We start from the raw sequence: 21,782 nt of genomic DNA, 5'->3' as shown, positions 1-21,782 counted from the left end.
TTGAAAAAAATAAAAAGGACCGTTACTTTATGGACAGACCTCGTAAGACATCAGGCAGTCTAGCTTCTAGTTCAGTCTTAGTTGAAGAGTTGATGCATTGCTGCAGTGATAAATAAGGTTGTTGTTCTACTAAACACGGCAGCGAAACTGTAAACTTAATAAGCGAGTGATCAGAGACCACTGATGTAAGAGGCATGATGTCAATATTTGTGACAGCAATAGCACCTGCGAGAATCAGATCCAGGGTATTTCCACTAATGTGCATCGAATCCCGAATGCATTGCCGAAATCCTAATGCATCCACAATTTCCATAAATGATTTGCAGAGGAGATCAGAGGGCTTATTTATATGAACGTTAAAGTCACCAATGATCAGATTGTTATCTGCAGTAGTTGATAAGTTAGAGATGAACGCACCAAATTCATCTAAGAATTCAGAATATGGGCCAGGACGCCTATATACGAGGGTAGGCTGAAAAGTTCTAAGGCTCACTATGATACAGTTAATGCATTAACTGTATCATAGTGAGCCTTAGAACTTTTCAGCCTACCCTCGTACAGTGACAAAGTAATACGGCTGATTTTTATTTTTCTGACCTTGGCAATGCTGAGCGGAGAATCAGATGCTCAAACGAGTTATATTTGTGACCCCCAACAGCTAATAAGATAAACCTAGATTTATAAATAAGAGCAACACCCCCGCCTTGCTTCGCATCACGAGGGACGTGACTAAATGTATATGCTGGTGAGCAGGCTTCATTTAAGGGGAGGGCAGCTGTAGGTTTAAGCCAGGTTTCACATAACTCAATCATATCTAAGTGATGATCAATAATTAAATCATTAATCAACAATGATTTTGAGGACAATGATCTTATGTTAATGAGACCCAGTCTAAGGACCTCAGTGGGGTTGACAGTTGAACTGTTTGGGTTTAGGGGTGGTTCCAGAGTAGCATATATAAGATGCCTAGAAGTAGGTTTAGGTTTGAGACATTCCATGTGCGTTGTAGGTAGCAGACACAAAATCTTTGCTATTACTGGAACAACCACTGAGCCATCCTCAATTTCAACATCATCCAATATAGTAATGGGTATTAAGTTTGCAAAACATATCCCTTTATGATTTTTATGGACACGTCTACGAGAGCTGGCCACAGTCTCAACTTGTTGAATTTCTCTCCCTGGCAGATAAACTGCACTATCACCATAGTGGATTTTCTGCACTAATTTCCCCACTAAGCTAATGGATTCCACACCCACATTTGTCACAAGCCTTGCAGGGTCTCTAATCACGTGCTCCGTGGCCTGCTGTAGATTCCTAATGTTACCGTCCCTGTAGAGCTCTATCTATGTTCGCAAACGACGACGATCTCACCCGTCTGGTCACAAGGTCGAGTCTCTGGCAAATACACACTGTGTACTCCAGCCTTAAATGCAACCATGCCCCAATCCATAGAGATGCACCACAGCTGTGAGTCCTGACGAGCTGCACATGACCAGCCTCAGGTGATCAGGGTGAGGTCCTGATAACTCAGCCACACAGCCACTCAGTCCTGAACGCAAGCCACCTGGAAGGAAAAACAAAAGACAGAACAGAGGACAGAAACAAAAGGCAGCCAGGCACGCCAGCCATACAACAAATTGTCCTGATAATATTAAATTACTTGGTTCCTTAGTTGGCTTTAAAAGGCTTTACAAAAATAATATATTTACCCGTTATAGTTTGAAGAATTAGGTTACCAATTTTGTCATTGTGCTTGAGATTGTGCACTACTGCTTGTTTCGTTGTGTTTTGAAATTTTAGTGCATTGATTATATTGTTCATGCACATTTCTTTTGTATTGTTGTTGAGTATAATATATTTATATATGTATACATTATTTTTTATGGCATAAGGGCAGGGGATTTACAAGCTTTGCTTCTGCCTTCACCCTTTTGGCCACATGGGTTCATTGTATATTGTTCTTTTTATGAGTTTTATTATTGTCTTTGTTGTTGTTAATCTGTGTGCCGAATAAATAAATTCATCATGCATTCATTTATGTGCAGGATTTCTATTTAATAAATATATGTAGCCCCAACTCAAAAAAGCACATCCATGCAAGATAATTTAATTTAGTTGGGACTAGGGATGGGTATTGATGAGATTTTATTGATATCGATACCATTATCGATTGCGCTTATCGATCTGATTTCTTATCGATTTCCTTATCAATACCTCTTGTGAATTTTCTGTGTACTAAAAGTAGGCTTTACAGGTTTTCTATATCAATAACATTTTACTGAGTCTTAAAGTAAATAAATATGAAATTGGTCACTGGATCCTTAAACTATGGACATAATAAACTCTACCTGGTGGATCCTTGATGTCTGGACATTAAAAAATAAACAAAATCTGTAGTTTTTGTCAAAAGCATTCCCTTTTACATGTTATTGGCATGAATGTCACTCCATACATCTGAGCTGAGCTCTTGCAACTGGCTGTGTGCAAGTCAGGATGTAATTCATAAAGAATGCAGGACATCTCATTTGGGAGGAAAAAAAATGTTTTAGTCTATTGTAGTTTGCCTGTATTACAATGTTTGTAAGAGGTGTCATTTTATTTAAAGCGGCAATTCGCTTTGAAGTTATTAATTCCGACTGGACTCTGTCTCGGCAGAGAGCGGCGCAGCGTTTGGAGCTGTACCAACAGAATGGAGGATGATTCTCATTTCTTGACTGCAACAAGACAGGAGTCCCAGTTAGTGACTTTAATCCACACAAAAGTGACTCACGATTGACATATTTGAATGGCTTTGAGAGGGGTTAAGAAGCGGACTTGCCGCTTCTGAAGAGCAGCGAATCAAAGAACCAACTAAGCAGCACATCGAAGCACTGCTTCATTGGTTCAAGCTTCGAAGTGGAGTCGCGCTGCAGAAGCGGTTGATTACAGAGCCGCTGCAGGGTGTGTAATCAACGTAGAGAAATTATAATTTTCCCGACAAACACCCTCAAAAACAAAGGCCGCTCTGAAGGACCGATAAGGGACTCATTAAGCAAAAAGGCTATTGATATCGGTGGATCGAATCATTTCTTAACGATACCCGAAAAGAACCCTAGTTGGGACTACATATATTTATTAGATGGAAATCCAATCCATTGACTTTTTGAATGTGTCTGGAAGATGTAACAGCAGCATACGGTGCATCTAGGCTTGCCTTGGTCAGACCTCCAACATGGCAAGACAATAGCGAGGTAGAGAACAAGAATACAGCAATTCTGAGGGACAACGCGATTGGCGAAAACATCTACATTTGAAACAAACCAGTGAATAAGATAATAAAGCATTACTTTTGTATTATGAGTGTTGCATTATGGATGTTGTTTGGTAAAAACGATTATACTGGGGAAAAACATTTTTGGTTTTTCTATTTATTGTAGATGGACAAGTGGCCTCTGTGCATGCTTTGCGTGCGTGCATGTGTGTACCTTCGATCACGTAGAAACTGGGTAGAGCTGACGTTTGCCATTTGGTATGTTTATGTATTTTGGGTCAAGGATGAATGCTACCAAAAGGGAATGTTGATAGGATTAATATGTTTGGAGAAACTACAGACATTAGCTAACAACAGTGAACAATGGATGTTGATAATTACATTCTGGACTCACACACCATTCCAGCAGGGGGTGGTAAGTCATCTATATATAGGCAAAGTGGCCTTTGTGCATGTGCATGTGTGCATGCGTGTGTGTGCCTTCGAACACGGACAAACTGGGGAGAGCTGACATTTGCCATTTGGTATGCTCATGCATTTTGGGTTGAGGATGAACGCCCCCAAAATGGAACATTGATAGGACTAATATTTTTCGAGAAATTACAGATATTATGTAACAGCAGTGAACAATGGATGCTGATAATTACATTCTGGACTCCCACATCATTTCAAATCATTATAGAAACTTTGCATAATTTATTACCACCCTTAAAAACTGTCAACCACCTGTTTTATAAACACTACCCTATCTAGAGCTCGTGGATCCCCACATGCAACGCGCTAGTTTATTGTAAATTTGCACATTGACTGTACGTAAATATAGCAAATATACAGTGATGAGTAGCATTATTCTTCATGCTTCAAAGTCATGCTGTGATATAAATTTTAGATCACATCACCCAACCCTGCTGTCTCTCCGCCAGACTCGGCTTCACTTCTGCATTCTGAACCGTTTGTTCTGGAGGCTATGAAGCCTTCGCAATGATGATTTATATCAGCTACAAATATATTTGAAGGGAGGGCCCCACTGTCACTCAGATGCTGCTGTCGTAGTGTTTTAGTGAAGCAAACTAAACTTTCATTACTTCATAAAAATTCATTCTTCACTGAAGCAATTGCTTCATTTACTTTGTAGAGTGTTTCAAAAAACAAAATCAGTTTGTAAGGCAATTATTTTATCTTGAGCGTTTCAACCTTTTGAATCATTTTCTGAATCAAATGCTTTGCTAGCATTTCAAGCATTTTTTAAACTGAAATATTGTCTGAAACTGCTGTTTCACTTAGTGATTTGACCGTGAACATCTGTGAGAGTAGACATGTAGTTACAGAAAAAAGTCACTTACATGTCACAATGTAAAATTGAAATCACAGATTGTTTTCCCTCCCACAAACACAACTGTTTCACCTTCTCAAATTCTTCACTGTAATTGCACAAATCCTGTGCTACACATCGGAAATTAAGAAACTCATATGCTCACATGTTGGTTGCAATTGCTGCAATAATTATAATGCAAAGCACATTCAAACACCCATATCAAAAAATGTGCAATCCTGGACAAAATCTCTAAATCAGTATGTGAATTCATGCAATGAAAGCTGCACATATGTTGAATATGTTGTCACAAATACCTTTTCTATTTTTCTTGGATATTTTCCAAGCACATACTACGACTGCTCAAACTGAGTCTCACATACCTTTTACACTTTTTAAACACACACACACACTGTGTCTTTTGCATCAAGTGAAACTGTGCATGTGGGGAAAGGTAATTTATACCGATCACTGTTCCGAGATCAGAATCTTTTCATTTACTCACTTATTTTAAATTTGATTTTGAACTGTTTTGTGTGAGGCACCTTGAGGCATCTTTTGTTGTGATTTGGCACATTATAAATTGATTAAATTAAATTAACATCCTTTGACCAATGAATACAGCTTGTTTGGGTTCATGAATCAGATGGTAACACCTGCAACAGCCTACAGACGGCACAGCTGTGTCACATTGTACACACATGTCACACACAACAGTTGCGTGTGTGTGTATTTACTCCAGGCAGGGTTTCACCTGCATTTGTGGTGCAGTCTGTCTACATTATTTACCTTTTTAAAATGAATTGTTTTCCACATTCTCTATATCCTGTGACAGTTTTACAGGTCGCATTCAGTTTGGGCTTTCGTGTGTGCGCATGTACAAGAGTGTTTTTTTTTAATTATTATTATTATTTTTACAACCATGCATCCAACAGCCGCTGCCTGAAAGCACCTCACGTGGATCCTTTTAATATATGAACTTAAATATAATGCAATGCTAAAATACCCTCGGCCATATGAGCATTGTGTTCTTTATAATTTGCAGTTATTTAAATAGTCAGATCCTATTGTCTTACATACAATTTGTACATATTCAATAAAGCCTTTCTGTCAATCAATCAATCATAAACAATGTTTACATTTTAAGAGTGGAAGTTGTGCAAATCAAGTTATATTTGTAGATCACCCTGTGCATTTGCAGGTATTAATGAGACAAATTTAACTTCATAGGCAGTTAACTTTGAGTTAGCGGAAGTTAGCATGCATGCTAATGTCTGCAAAATGTCTTGTAAATAACTCCTGAGGTGTTATCAGGTTACAAAAACAGCATTTTCAGTTTTAGAAGTGTTTATTTCTCACTAGCGTTTACATAATATATAACAAAGAGGATATGTTTACACACAAAGGAAACAGAGTTTTGCAGCTAGCTACCAGCCTGTGACATGACCATGCTAAAGTCCATGAAATGTCTTGTAAATAATTTCAGAGGTGTTATTAGGTTCCAAAAACAACATTTCCAGTTTTAGAAGTGTTTATTTCTCACTAGCTTTTAGATAATATATGAGAAACATGTATATAAACACACAAAATGAAGTGATTTTGGAGAGAGCAGCCACTGACGTCATGGTGCAGCTCTACTCTGATTGGCTGTCAGGCTCTCCACTCAAAAACAAAACTGAACAGACTGAAACAGAATGTGACTTTTTAACCTCTTAAAATAGGTCAAGGTTAGCCATCTTTGAACTTGTCTAAGGTCTGTGTCCCAAGAATGTTCCCTGTGAATTTGAAGACTCTGGCAGTAATAGGACTGGACTTTTGCTGAGCACAGACAGACAGACGGATGGACGGGCAGACAGAGGAAAAGCCTTCGCAATACCCGATGGCCATATTTGAGGGCCTCGGGTAAAAATATAAATAGATACACACCTGTGGACTCACCATCAACTTTGTCCTTTTAATTTGTGTCATCCAGTGTTTGAGTCACAGAGCTCCATGTGGAGGTCCTGTTGAAAAGAGAAGACATTGAGTTCTCCTATCCGGACAGCGGTCATGTGACTTTTTTTTAGTCACTGCATTTTTTTAAATCTCTTTATATATTTCATGGCTGTGACTGGCTGTGAAACCTAAATGAAACTCAACACAACGCAGACGCAATGTGTGTTTCAGGCCTAACACAGCTTCAGGTACATTAGATGCCCAATTGCTGCCATTTCTATAATCACTTTGTGTGGAATATTTTATTTGGGATTTAAATCCAAACCTGCCGACCCAACACGACAGCTGTTCCTAGTGGAACAAATGGAGAACATCAGGCTGCCTCATATTCTTGCTAAAACAACATATTGTGTTTGGTGGTGGTCTGTGAAAGCTGTTGTAACTTTTTCATCAGCACTGAGTGTCAGATTTGGATGAGGAGAACCGTAGGAGGGTTTGTCTCATCCGGTTGAAGTGGAATATGAACGGATCCTCTGGACCTCTCTGTGAATAAAAGAGCACAAGTGCAAGCTCAGCTTTCTCAAGCAGCACTTTCCCTAGCAGGGAAAAGAGAGAGAGTGAGACCTCCTATCATATTCTCTAACAGCTCGGGAGGTAACACGAGGCCCTGGGAGAAAAAGCACTTTTTTTCCCCCATATAGCAGATTCTCCCCTCACGCCCCCACTGTAACTTAAACCCACTCTCACACCAATGATCTCCGTTCCTACATGATGTGTGTCATCCATTCTGGAGCCATTTTATGCCAAAATATTTGAGCAGGGAAATGGGGTCATGAATAGAGGGATTATTGTGCATCGTCTCAGTTGATATGGGAATGTAGTGCGTATCAAGGAAAAATCATTTATGTCAATGTTTTTTTTCTCTGTTGCAGTCTGAGTGAAAATGGGAATAATGGACCCTGGGGCAGAACGCCAGGTCATGAAATTCATCAGCACAGATTAAAGAACTGGCAGAAAGCAGCACAGGCCAAAATTATTAGACATTCTAATCCAATTACATTTTTCCGCAAATCTGATTGGTTAATCTTGTGAGATTTCAGACCATAAAATATCGCATAAACGGTGGCAAAATACTAAAACCGTTTCACATATAATGTATTAGTCCGCACCCTGACCGCGCAGGCTGCTACACAGATGTAAATAGTGCGCTGTCACCTGAGAGCAACAGAAACTAGTGCAGCAGGGACAATGCTGAACTGTGTGGATTTAGTGGATTAAACTGGATTGATGGATTTAACTCACTGCAGCTGATGAGATGAAGACACTGTTGCAACGGTAAGCTTTGACGAGCCAAACACACCCTTACACAACGATTCGCCGACCGAATTACTTACAGGAAAAATAAACCATGCAAATGTTGCAATTGGATTAGAATGGGAATAACCCCGCAGTGTCGCCGGCAAAACTCAATTTGCGACCGTAAAATCCACCATTAACGTACGCAAATCATCAGACGCAACAGGATTATTCCCTAATTTAAAGTTGTCTTCTCCTGCCTGGACGATCCTTCAGTGGATCCATGGGTACCACTGGAAACAGTTTTTAACAAAGAAGCGGTTAGGGAAACGTAGATGAGGACATGCGTACGTTTCACCTGCACATTTTCCATCTCTCCCTGCTCTGCCACAAGCTGATTTGGTAATTCAGGTGTCTGTTAAGAGTTGATTGGCTGTGCACCCTTAACTGATTACAGATAGTCCAGAATGCTGCTGCTCACCTTTTAACAAGGAGCAAAAAAACTTGTTCATATCACACCTATATTCTTCCATCTTTGCACTGGCTCCCTCTTAATCTTAGAATCAATTTTAAGATTTTATTATTTATTTATAAAGCCTTAAATGGACTGGCCCCACAGTACATCGTACACCTCCTCCAAATTTATTCTCGGTCGCGCGCTCTGAGGTCTGAGGGCCAGTTCCAGCTTGTGGTGCCAAACACTGGGCTTAAAACCAGAGGGGACAGAGCCTTTTCTGTGGCAGATCCCAGACTTTGGAATGCTCTGTCCCTCCACGTCCAAACTGCCCCCACAGTGGAGTGTTTTAAATCTCACCTTAAGACCCGCTTTTATTCTCTGGCTTTTAGCTCCGTGTGACTTGTATGGCCCTCTGTTGTCTTTTAGTGTTTTAACTTGTACTTCTATGATATTTTATTATGGATTTTACCTATGGTTTGATTTTGTACTTTTCTAATGATATAGTCATTTATTTATTTATACTATTTTCATGGTAGGAGCAGTGTTTTGCCCAATTTTTGTGCAGCACTTTGGTAACATTCTGTTTGTAAAATGTGCTATAGAAATAAAGTGGATTGGATTGGAATTCTCAAACCGGGGGATGAACATTGTGTTGAAGATTTTTTTAAATGTAAATATAACCATCTTCCAGAACAAATGTGGTTCAAGTCACTTTTTGGGAAGTCAAGCACAGGAGATGACTTTTGCCCGCCAAACTAACTGAAAGGTTTGGTGGGCAGAGGGGGCTGTAATATGACATATGTCAAGCAATTGTCAAAACTGACATACGTGAATAAAATGAATCAAACCAGTGCATGCTGACCCCACTCACATCTGATTTACTATCAATGTTTTCCAGGGATATTCAGCTTATGAAGAAACTCAAAGATGATGAATGCACCTCAATTGGGATTTTGGAATCATGCGTTTCATTTTTGACTGTTTTATAACTGATTTATAACGTACGTGAAAAAACATCCATCAAAATATGATGTACGTGAACAGAATTCCATCAAATTTGACATACGAGAAAGCATGCAGATGAATTTTTGTGCTGTCCTAACACAGATGTGTCTGCTAATTGAAAATGTATAATGGACATATTTAAAATATTTGTTCTACAGAAATCTTAAACAACTTACCTCTTTCCCTGTGCGAACACTCACAGTGAAAACGTCACGTATGTCACAATTTCATGTATGTCAATTTTTGGACAGAACCATATGTGTGTGTGTGTGTGTGTGTGTGTGTGTGTGTGTGTGTGTGTGTGTGTGTGTGTGTGTGTGTGTGTGTGTGTGTGTGTGTGTGTGTGTGTGTGTGTGTGTGTGTGAAGGTGACCGTTGCAGAGGTTCTTCACAAAAACCTGATGACATCATCATGTTGTGTGCACATTGAGCTCCAATCCATCCGAGTCAAAGCTTTTTGCTGCTTATGCACTTGATAATAAAGGTTGTGTTGAAACGATGTTAAATCTTGACGGAATTTGGAGGGAGTAATTTGGAGTGAGCATTAAATATTGTTCTGGCTTAGGCATATTGAGGAGAGGATTGGACTTTGCAGCTTGCTACATTTCTAAGCATTTATCACTGCAGTGTTGATAATTAGACTACTCTGATAGATCTGGGACCACTTGGATTTTGAGTTGTTGTTTTTTTTTTTTTGGACAGAAATTAAACATACGTGAACACCAAAATATAAGACCCTATAAAAAAAATAAAAAAAAGTCAATATACCATTCATTTGGAAATTCATAGATTTTTATGATCCATGTCTGTAAATAGAAACTGTATCCAGTTATCCAGACCAACAAAACTACTCAATTTTGAAACTTGAAAATTTGGTGTCCAGGTATGTCACAAAATAAACATGTTTGAACAGCCATTTTTTTTTCAAATATTTGTTAAAACTATCAATACAGTTATCACCAAGCTATAGAGACCAAGCCCATGTTTTGTACCAGGCTGCAAACATATTTATTTCTGCACAAACGTTGGGCATTTTAACATGAGCTTCTATGGGAGGCGATCATTCAAGCAACTGCACCATTTGCCATTTCTGCATTTACTTCATTTAACAGGACTGGAGGTTATGGCTTGATTTGGGGCTTGACCCCATTCTCAAAGCCAGTCTGTTCGAGGAATTGCACATTTTGGCACTTACTCAGCTTCACCTTTCAGCACAGGAAGTTGCTGCTTGTATGGTATGCCATTAGTATGCTGTCGTGTCATCATCATTAGGATAAATTACATTTGTACAGTACATGGAGTCACAAAAAAAGAAAAATGGCATGCAGTAAAAACAGGCAACTCATGGCCAAAGAACATCAACCACACTTCTCCTGTGGCTGTGCCTTTTACATTTCTCAGTATTGTTCTGCTTCGGTGCAAATCGTTTATTTTCTGCTGATTTTTCCTCTTTACAGAGTTAAAATCCACTGGCACCGCTCACCACTTCTCCTTTTTGCTGAATTCGACCGACTATCGGATCCTTCGCATGGATGAGGATCACGACCGCATGTATGTGGGCAGCAAAGATTATATCCTGTCTCTGGATCTGCACGACATCAACAAAGAGCCACTCATCGTAAGAAACACTGTGAAAAGTGAAGAGTCGTGGAGACGTTCAACAGGCATTGTACCTCTAACCTACTGTTTGCTCTGTGTCAGATCCACTGGCCTGTGGCCCCTCAGAGGAAGACTGAATGCATCCTGTCAGGGAAAGACACCAATGTAAGTGTTAAAGAACAGTGTATGAAAATGAAAGGTGTCATGCTGTTTGTTTTGTGAGCAGTTTCAACATTTAATTCATGCATGACAAGCAGTTTTCATTGCCAAGAAGCTGCTAAAAGCATAGCTGTAATCCTATGTCCTGTCGTTGTATTGCTAACCTATAACAGAAGTAAACAGTTTTCAAACTATTAGTGGCTGTAAAAGCTTTCTGTGTCACTTAATGCTAGTGTATAGAATTCCAAAAACAGGTTGATACAGTTTTCTGTTTACTTGTAAGGTGACAATCAACAGCACAAACACATTCCCTTAAAATTACGATTAAGCTAACTAGCTAGCCTTGTCTCATTAACAAACACTTCTAAAACTGAAATGTTGTTTTTGGAACCTAATAACACCTTTGAACTTATTTACAGGACATTTCATTAGCATGGTGACATCACAGGCCAGTAGCTAGCTGCAAAACTGTTTCATTTGTGTGTAAATATAACCTCTTTCTTATTTAAAAGCTAGCGAGAAACAAACACTTCTAAAACTGAAATGTTGTTTTTGGAACCTAATAACACCTTTGAACTTATTTACAGGACATTTCATTAGCATGGTGACATCACAGGCCAGTAGCTAGCTGCAAAACTGTTTCATTTGTGTGTAAATATAAGCTCTTTCTTATTTAAAAGCTAGCAAGAAATAAACACTTCTAAAACTGAAAACACTGTTTTTGTAATCTGATAACATCTCTGGAGTAATTTTTTTCAAGACATTTTGCAGACATGCTAACGTCTGCTAACTCAAAGCTAACTTCTTATGGAGTTAAATTTGTCTCATTAATACCTGCAAATGCACAGAGGGTGATCTACAAATATTCCTAGATTTGCACAACTTCCGCTCTTAAAACTTAAATATTATTTTTGATTGATTGGTTGATAGAGGGGCTTTATTGAACATGTACAAATTGTATGTAAGACAATAGGATCTTAATAATTCATTAAACAACTGCAAATTCTAAACAACACAATGCTCATACAGCCGAGGGCATTTTAGCATTGTGTTATATTTGACATTTGTGTTTGGTAATTAGCCCTGCATTCACACCACTGCAGCATTCTTGTGTGAATGGTGATATTCCTATTTAGATGTATTTATTTATTTATTTATAAGCATAATAATTATTTTAACCTTGCTTGCCAGACAAATAAAGCAGACTCAAAGCTACAGGCCTGTCTGAAGTGTTGATGTGATTCACACCTTCAAACAGATCCTCTGCCAACTCAATCCCCCACAAGGACGGGAGGGAAACTCATCATTGAAATTCATATAAAAACCAGATCCTTCTCTTTTGATTTATCCACACAGGCTGACCTCCCAAAGACACACACACACACACAGTCATTTTGGTGATGTTAGGGTGATTGCTGGGAGAAGCAGTGAGCACCAAGGGGGTGATGAGGCTCCAGCTAATAACAGTGTTCTCTCCCGCTGTTATAGAACGCAGTCTATAGACTAATGTTTATCCAACTGCAATATTCATTCATGTGTGCATGCTCACTGCCTCTAGCTACATCCTACTGGCTTCTATGTGCATGTTAATGCGCGCACTTGTGTGTCAGAGGTGAGCGTGAAATTTCATCACTAAAATAAGAAATAAAATTGGCGACTGTGCGCTCGCCCTGGACGCTCCTTTGGGTATGACAGATGAGCGCAATTCAGGAGCAATTCAGAGGGGATGTCGGTTCAGGCTGGAGGTCAAAGGCAATCATCCCCGCTGTGCTCTCTGTGGGGGAGCGCCACTGTGCGCTGAATAATACACACAGGCCCAGACCGTAAACACACACAAACATCCTCTGAAAGCTGTCAGCTGTGCATCTGTCATGTTGCTAAGATCCGCCAAAATGGCTCATCCCCTTCATCCTGCATGTCTTTTTTACGCTTGGTACATGCTTTTCTTTTACACCAGCTGTCACTGCCTGCTGACATGATGAACATCATCATCCTGTACATTTTGTGTAGTTCGTTGAATGCAATGAGATTGGCGGAAAATTGATCAGACAAAAATTAGAAAGCAGCAGATTTGAAAACCACTGGGCTGCGTTCACACCATGTCTTCAGTTTTGTATGTGTTCCTACCATTTAAATAATTGCAAATCCAAACTAGAAAAGCACTAAATGTGCATAATCACCAAAGATGATGTGCTGCACCATGCAGTGTTATTAAAAACTAGAACTGTAGCCTTGGTAGATGGAAATTGATGAAACTGGCAAACACGCTTATTTCCACTGAAATGAAAGTTCAAAACCCAGGTTATCCTCACAAAGCTGTCTTAGTAAAATGTTCAAAAAAGTAATGCTCAAAAATGCATTTACAACCCAGGAAATCATCAGCCAGGATTATGTGATCACATGACAGAAAAAGGTGGGCATTCTTATTATTATTATCATTATTATTATTATTATTTTAACTGTTATTCTAATCCTAACCCTTGTTTCTGAATGTTGAATGCAAAATGCATGTTGGATATGTGCATGGAAACTTGTAGGATTATGCAGGAGCTGCAAGCTGGCTGTGCTCAGCTCAGATGTATGGAAAGACATTCAAGCCAGTAATGTCTGAAAGGAAATGCTTTTCCCAAAAACTACAGATTTTGTTTATTTCTATTGATTTCCAGAGATCAAGGATCCACCATGTAGAGTTTATTATGTCCAGAGTTTAAGGATCCAGTGACCAGTTTCATATTTATTTACTTTAAGACTCAATAAAATGTTGTTGACATAGAAAACCTGTAAAGCCCACTTTTAGTACACAGAAAATTCACAAGAGGTATCGATAAGGGAATTGATAAGGAATCGGATCGATAAGTGGAATCTATAGTGGTATTGATGTCGATAAAATCTTATTAATACCTATCCCTATTCCTTAGTAAAGCATCTTACAGTAATTTCTTTTTTATGTCTGTGCTCTGACTACTCAGAGTATCTGGGGTTGTGATTATCCTGGATCAAGACAAAGGTCCGTGCTTTCAGTGACTTCCTAGAGTCAGCCATCACAAGAGTATATATCTGTCTACAAGTGCCGAAGTTGGAGAGAGATTGACTATCTCAGCAGTGATGATCATTTCTCTGAGTCTGCACCCTTTGAGACTGAGAGACACCTTACAGAGTTTATGGAGTCACATAGGCCATGGGCCAGCATGGTCCCACGTGCACCCCACCCCCACCCCACAACCCTATAAATTTGGTGTCATTAGAAAGTTTCCAGTGTCTAGATTACAAAAAATAACTGGCAACAGTAAAAATACTGGGCCTCACTATGACAAATGACAACATTGAATTACTTCACTGTCATTAACCACCCTATTGCAGAATACAAAACTGTCAAAGAATGTCAGTGAGTAGCAAATGAGGCCACACATGAAGTATGCCAAGAGTATGCCATTACAACCTCCGACATAGGGGTTTGTATGAAGGCATACCTTCTGATCTGTGCACATAATTCAAAATGTAGTTGTTTCTATGTAAAGCCGGCTTTCAGTTGGTGTCTTATATGTCCCATTTGCTTAAAAGATGACGATTTGGTACCTCTTTATGTTGTGTGGAAAAAAAATACGAGATGACATAATCAGACACTTTCTTTTGGCTAGGGAAGGTCAATAAAAATGCTCATATGTCATAGTGAGGCCCAGTATTTTTACTGTTACCAGTTATTTTTTGTAGTCTAGACGTCCCTAGCTTTATAATGATATCAAATTTATAGGGTTGTGGTTTGGGGGAGAGGGGGTGCATGCGGGACCACGCTGGCCCATGGCCTAATGACTTTGCTGGACAAAGGTGTTTGTTGATGCCAATACCTTTGCAGCACAACAAAAATCCAAATCTCTAGGGTCCTGTTGCCTCCTGTTTTATTGTACGACTTGGACACTAACCGGCGACCTAAGGCAGTCACTGGATGACCTTGGTACTCAGTCTGTTCGGAGGTTCCTTGGGTACAGCTGAAATATCACTGTGTCAAACAAAGGGTTACTTATTTTGGCCATGTTGCCAAATGGCTGTGGCAAATAATTGGATACTTTTGAGAGGTGGGAATGGACCAATTGTTTGCTTGGGTTGTTGGCATCAAGGATTCAAGGCAGCTCTGATGTCACATGGGTGTAGCGATGTATAGGATGCCTCCAGGCGAGTTTGCTGTCAAGTCTGTTACAAGCGGACTTCCTGTCTGCATCCTTGGACACTTTGCTCTTTATCGGCTCTTTCACTCAATTATGGTGTTTGGAAACGCTGACTGTGTGTTCTGAGCTGAAGTCAGCATCAGGTTGGTGCAACACCAGGGAACAGGGCTGCCAAATACAAATCAGCCAACATTTGAAATTACACATATGACAGAGGGGCTATTAACCATCAGCAGGGCATATTGTGCTATGTATGTTTTTTTTTTTCCCCGATTAGAATTTGGTTCACTTTGAGTGTTCTTTCCTCTGTCTTTCAGGGAGAATGCGGAAACTTCATCCGTCTGATTGAACCATGGAACCGGACCCACTTGTACGTGTGTGGAACAGGCGCGTATAACCCAATCTGCACTTACGTGGACCGGGGACGCAGGTCACAGGTAAGTGAAAACAGAACTGGACAATCAGGAAGACACTGTGACCTTTATTCTCTTCTGTAAAACTCTTATCTGTCACTCACTTTGGGGTCGGACAGTCTGACGCTGTAGTTCATGGGCTTTGGTTTTCTTCCATCATTTTCTGCTTCTTAGTTCAATTCAATTCAGTTCCGTTTATTACATTTATATAGTACCAAATGTCAAGGCACGTCACACAACTAAGGTCTAACCTTACCAACCCCTAGAGCAAGCACACAGGCGACAAGGAAAAACTCCCTCTGATGATACTGAGGTAGAAACCTCAAGCAGACCAGACTCAGAGGGGTGACCCTCTGCTTAGGCCATTCTAATGGTTACAAGGGTTTTTACAAAGTTTTACAGACCTGAAGAAACAGAAAACAGGAATTCGAAACATCTGCTGCATCAGCTTCAGGCATGGCATCTCACGGTCAGTCCAGCATCAATAGTTTTCATCAATTTTTACTGTTTCATGGTCTGAAGGTCTTGAAGAAAAAGCCCCATGTTCCTCCCTAGATCTAGACGATAAGCCTAACTGCCACCGTTTAGGGATTACTGCATCACCAACCTTCTCTGACTGCCAGGAATAGCATGGTGACAGTCAGTTCTGTCATAAATGCTTCTGTGTTAGGTCCCTTCTCCCTCACCTGCTAATATGCAACAGAGTTTGCAGCCTGTCTCTCTGTCTGGCTGAGAGCCTCTGAAAGGCCATCATTACTGATGGAGCCTGTCATCCATTATCAGACGTGTAGCTCACCCCTCCCTCAGCTCCTTCTTCCAGCACGATGGCCACACAGAGGTCCACCAGCTGCTGTCCCGGCTGGTCCACATGTACTCTCACTCTCACTGTTCAAACAGAGGCTTCAGGTTTCAGTGTCAAACTCAACCCTGTCCGTCATGCAGCTTCTCCCCTAAGGCCCAAAAGTTACACAAATTCACACCATAAAAATTAAAGGTTTTCCTCAGTATGTTTAGATGTATGAAGCATTTGTTCTGTTTTTTTTGTTTTTTTTTTACTTACTACATATTGGCCTTTACGTTACTTGTCCTCACTTATTGCAAGCATTTACAATAAATATAGTTATTCATTCTTTCATGCTGTGTTGGCATTTCATTTGCAGACATTGAGTCACAGTTTTTTTGTTTTGGTTTCTCACATTTTATTTGGGTTCGCCACGGTGCCATTCCTGATGCAGCGGAGGCCAGCAGATGTCGCTGTGCAAATGTAGTTAGTAAACCTCACTCCCAACAGCTCAAAAGGATTCTCTGGTCACAAGGCCAGAGCCCTGGGTTTTAGCCTTCTGGTTAGAGAGTCCAACTCCCATGCCGGAGCTCGTGAGTTCGCGTCCCAAGGGGAGCGAATGGGCGGAGTCATAACAACACAACGCAGAGTGCAGCCGCTACACTGACACAACTCCAGATGTACATGGAGAATGGGGGTCAGCTGGGCTTTAACTAGGAACCTTCTTGTCATGTTTTATGTTTTGTCCTATATTGTGCTGTTGGTTTTTGTTTCTGCATTATGTTGCTTTTCTGGCTGGGTGTGTCTTGCTTGGGTTTTCTGGTCTGCATTTCTCTTGTCTGCCTTTCTTTGAGCTTGGTGGGGGCGTTTCACTCTGGTTGGGTCACACCTTGTTCTGGATCTTTCTACCCTTATCACTGGGAGTATTTAAACACCACTGGTTGCACTGAGTTTTTGCCTGATCGTTGTGCCCTGTGCCAATGCTTCTAGCTCTGTTCCTTGTTCATTCTAAGTCCTGCTTCCACGTTGTGTTTTGACCACCTGCCTGTTATACTGACCACGCCATTGCCTGATGTTTTGGATTTGTTTGCTTCTCTTGGACTGCCTCTCTGTGTACCGAACTCAGATGAGCCTTTCAGTAAACACCTCCTTGAACCAGAGCTACGTTGTCGAGTCCTGCATTTGTCTCCAGCCTTCTTTGTCTGACAGTCCTGATACTTCTGTTTCGGAAGCAAGCAAGTGCACTAACCACTTGCACTGGTGTGCCAGTAGTTTTGGTAAAGGCCCGGTCCCACTGCCGTTTAGGAAGATTTGCGTATGAATTGTGCACAGAATTGGTTTATAATTGCTAAACATCCGCAATGTCCGTGAAAAATGCTTGTATGAGTCTGCTGACATCCGCACACGTCCGCAATTATCCGCAGAGGCACATTTTTCTGTTGCCAGGATTTTTGAGCTGCACAAAATGTTGGTTGCGGATGACATCCGCCTTACATACTCAATACATACTCAATCTATGCGCTGTATATCCACCGTTATCCGCTGATATCCACAACTGATGGGGTTTTGCAGCTTGGCAGCGGACTGGGACAGTGTGTAAAATGGATATATAGTGTGCCTATCACCTCCACATCATGAACTAAAATAAGTTGTAGCGACTGCATACAGATTGGCCACGAATAAAGCGTTTGTATTACATCTGCTTTGCATCTGATTTGCGGACAATTTGCGAATGCATAACAAACACTTCACGTAAACTCAAAGCACGATATAAATGTGACAGAAATCGACATACCTGCCAGTCATTGCCAGTCCAGCTGGTGAGACGTACAGATGTAGTTATGGATCTCCAAAGACGTAGTGTGAAAGTTGCTGCCATCCAACAACATTGTCCAAGTCCAGCAATTGCTCCAGAGGCTGTGGTGTTGCTGTGAATAGTGATGCCGAAAGGCCCGCGTGCGCTTCTTTTATGACCTCAATGCAGATGCCGCGCATGCGCAATACAACCGCTGTTTCCGCAACACGTGCACAATACACTCTCAATACATCCGTAATACTTCCATGATAATCGCAATGCGTCCGATCCGTTTCCTCAATACATGCGTCATACATCCGTTATTGTTCATCATATATTCACTATGCATTATTAATATATCTGTAATTCATACTGAGGAATTTGTCATTTTTGGCCAATTTTGTTGCAGATGACAACGAACGACCAAAATTTGTATACTCAATTCATGTGCAATTAATGCTCTCCCTAGTGGGACCAGGCCTTAATTAAAATGGCACTCATTAAAGTTTTTGCTGTATTTTTGCCAAAGTCCTAGCTTACAGGTCCTTTGTTACACTACTGTTTTGTTGATCTCCCTAAAGTTTATTGGTTTCTGCTCCACATCAGAGCAAATCTTTTCAGGTTTTGTAAAAAAATCAGTTGATCTGAAAAATGTCCCACCACATCATGTTAAAATTTTATTTATATATCACTTGGGTTGGCTCTTTCTTGCATCTCTGCCCCATAAAACACACCCAACACTTACAGCAACTTTGACCCCCCCCCCACCAGAAGAAAAGTGATTTATTAGTATAACAACCTATGTTAAAGGGCACAATGGGGCAGCAGTAGTGCTCTTGCATCCCATAAAGAAGGTCAAAGTTCAAAGCTATCCACACACCAATCTACATGCACATCTGGAGTTGCATCAGGAAGGGTAGCGGCATAAAACCTGTGCCAAAATCAACATGCAGATCAGTGAAAGACGGACTGTGGTGAGCCCAAGCCAAAACGGGAGCAGCTGAAGAATGATGATGATGATGATGATGATGATGATGATGCCTATTTGCCAAATAATGCCTTGGTGTTGCGCTTTATGTCAGATCCACCTCACGACGGCTAAGACCAAGCTTTACTAAATTATAAATAACTTTTGAATGATATGAGATAGAAGCTTCCTTTTGTTTTGTTTTTGCTGAAAAGTTAACGCCGCGGACTTTCGAGCCAGCCATCGGCCATCTTTGTACTCCTCATAGAAGCTGTGTGATGACGTGCGCAATGTGAGTGTCCAGTTGGAATTGGTTCACTGTCACATGGTTTTCCAAAATCCAATCATAGGGCAGATTTACCTCACGTCAAAAACCAAAGATCGTTTTCAGGAGTGATGTGTTACTAGTTGGCCCGTTTGAGTAGCCCCCTGGGTGCGTCAATGAGTACATACTATTAGTACATACTCAGTGCAAACTGCGCCATTACGCACAGCGATCAGTGAAAGCAGGAGCACACGGAGAGCCTCTGATGACAATCTCACGTGCTCAAACAAAGAGTGTGTAACTATCAGGATTGCTCCACTGGTTTGCATGTGAATGTTACTGGATAACTCTGTTGCTTTCTCTACGTAAAGCACTGTTTACCATATCAATGGACAACAAAACGCATAGACCATTTTGTATATATTGTTCAAAATGTGCATTTGTGTTTATTGTTTGAACCTTTATGTTGTACAGTCTTTCACACAAGACCTCAAATTACCTTTATAAAGTGTCAAAACAGTTGTTTATTACAGTTTGCTGTGTGTTTTGAATAAATGTGTGTGGAAAATTATTTTTCGCTTTATTTGTCCTTGCCTATTTTTGATTGTAAACCTTTATTACACTTATAAAACACAACAAAAACATATATATTCTGAAAGTGCAGGTTGTCCTGAAAAAAAAAATAGACATAAAACTTGATTGTGGGATGCAGGGAGAGCTGTTAACAGCAATAATAAAACATTTATGCCAGGCGAGTGAACTGTCCAAAAAATGCCCTCGGACCCCAGAGGGTTAATGGATTCTGTTCTAGAATAGAGCTGATGTCTACATTGGGTTTCATGAAAATAATATTATTAGAGCTTTGTTGGATTTTTTTTTTTCAATTCATGCCAAAATATGGAAGTTTGTATTTCAAGTCAGACTCAACCTCCTTGCCATGGGTCAGGTCAGGTTGTGGAATGTATACAGAAGCAGTGTTAACCACTCAGGCAGAGTACCGCTCCATTCCTGTCTCCCAAAATTAGCCATGTATCATCAGCAAAGGGTTATGTGGCCTTGTCCAGCTGCTGAGGTCCTCAGCATTGAGCCACTCATTTGACACAGCAACTGACCAGTGTGACAGTACGATGCGCCACCTATCAGTTAGCAACGATGAGCCAAAATATGCAGAACATCACGTCGCTATCTGAACCCAGACGTGGATGATCCATCAAATATCTATGTGCTTACTCCGTACAGAAAAATTTAATGATTCACAGCTGCAAATCCAGCAAATTAGTTGAACAATTTTCTTACATTTTTGATCAATGCTGTGATGGTTTTCATTTGTGAATTACTTCAAAGTTATTCCCTTTCATCAATTTCACAAGTCTCTCTCATGAACGACTGCCAGCACTGCACTGAATTCCGGCGCTACCTTTCGCCTGATCCCAGTCTCCACCACATTTTGTGAAGATTTGTTTAGAAGTAATGGTGCTAAAAACATACTCTGCTCTACAGTGGTAAAACATATGAATATATTTTAAAAACGTTCTGATATTACTTTTCACTATGTCCATACTCCATTTTTTTTTTTTTTTCATTATTTAGTTTGTGTTCTGGGCACAACTGCCTTCATGATGTATTTATTTTAAAAGGTGGTTTTGGCATTTTGATAACCATGTGTCTGTTTTTTTCATGCATGGAGTTTTGTTGCTGTGTTTGCATGACACCACTAATCTCTTTCATGGTTACACAGTGAACTCTCTTCTGTACTTTCACTTCCACTTTGGCCAACTTCTTTCCTTTCAGATTTTTCAACTTTGTTTTTTTGGCTACTTTTACTTTTTTCCCCATCATTTTACGCTTCACTTTTTCTTTTTTTTTTTACCCTTTTGATTTAGTGATTTTTGGATTATCAGTAATGATATGGCCCAATGTGCCATGTTTGTGTTTTAGGGTTCCCAATTCCTCCAGGCATCCCAAGCTGGAGGCAGAACGAGTCGGGCGGCAGACTACAGCACCACATCAGAGCCTTTGGAGGCAAAGGTGGGCCTTAGGGTGTTCATCAAGGCTCTTCATTTTGGTGCCCACCTGGAAAATTTTTCAAATCACATTGGACTGAGCAAAACACAGCACAATCATCGTTTTTTTTACAAGTTGTAACAATAAAATACTGGGACAAATTGCTGAATATTCAAACACCTGAATGTAGCTATTTATACACTGAATAAAAATATAATTATGCAACACTTTTGTTTTTGCTCCCATTTTTCATGAGCTGAACTCAAACATCTAAAACATTTTCTATATAGATATAAGACCTATTTCTCCCAAATATTGTTCACAAATCTGTCTAAATCTGAGTTAGTGAGCACTTCTCCTTTTCTGAGATAATCCATCC

General features: G+C 40.2%; 1 protein-coding gene across 1 annotated transcript in view; it reads left to right on the top strand.

Moving 5' to 3' along the window:
* Positions 1-21,782, top strand: part of sema3fa (sema domain, immunoglobulin domain (Ig), short basic domain, secreted, (semaphorin) 3Fa) — a 164,743-nt gene that overhangs the window by 107,999 nt on the left and 34,962 nt on the right. Inside the window, 4 exon segments of the mRNA XM_034166334.1 lie at positions 10,715-10,875; positions 10,959-11,021; positions 15,496-15,615; positions 21,338-21,427. Of these exon segments, the coding sequence (XP_034022225.1) occupies positions 10,715-10,875; positions 10,959-11,021; positions 15,496-15,615; positions 21,338-21,427 (434 nt within the window).

Source organism: Thalassophryne amazonica, chromosome 3, assembly GCF_902500255.1.
Source record: "Thalassophryne amazonica chromosome 3, fThaAma1.1, whole genome shotgun sequence".
Lineage (NCBI taxonomy): Eukaryota > Metazoa > Chordata > Actinopteri > Batrachoidiformes > Batrachoididae > Thalassophryne > Thalassophryne amazonica.
The sequence above is the reverse complement of the archived record's forward strand: the minus strand, read 5'-3'. Positions and strand labels throughout refer to the sequence as shown.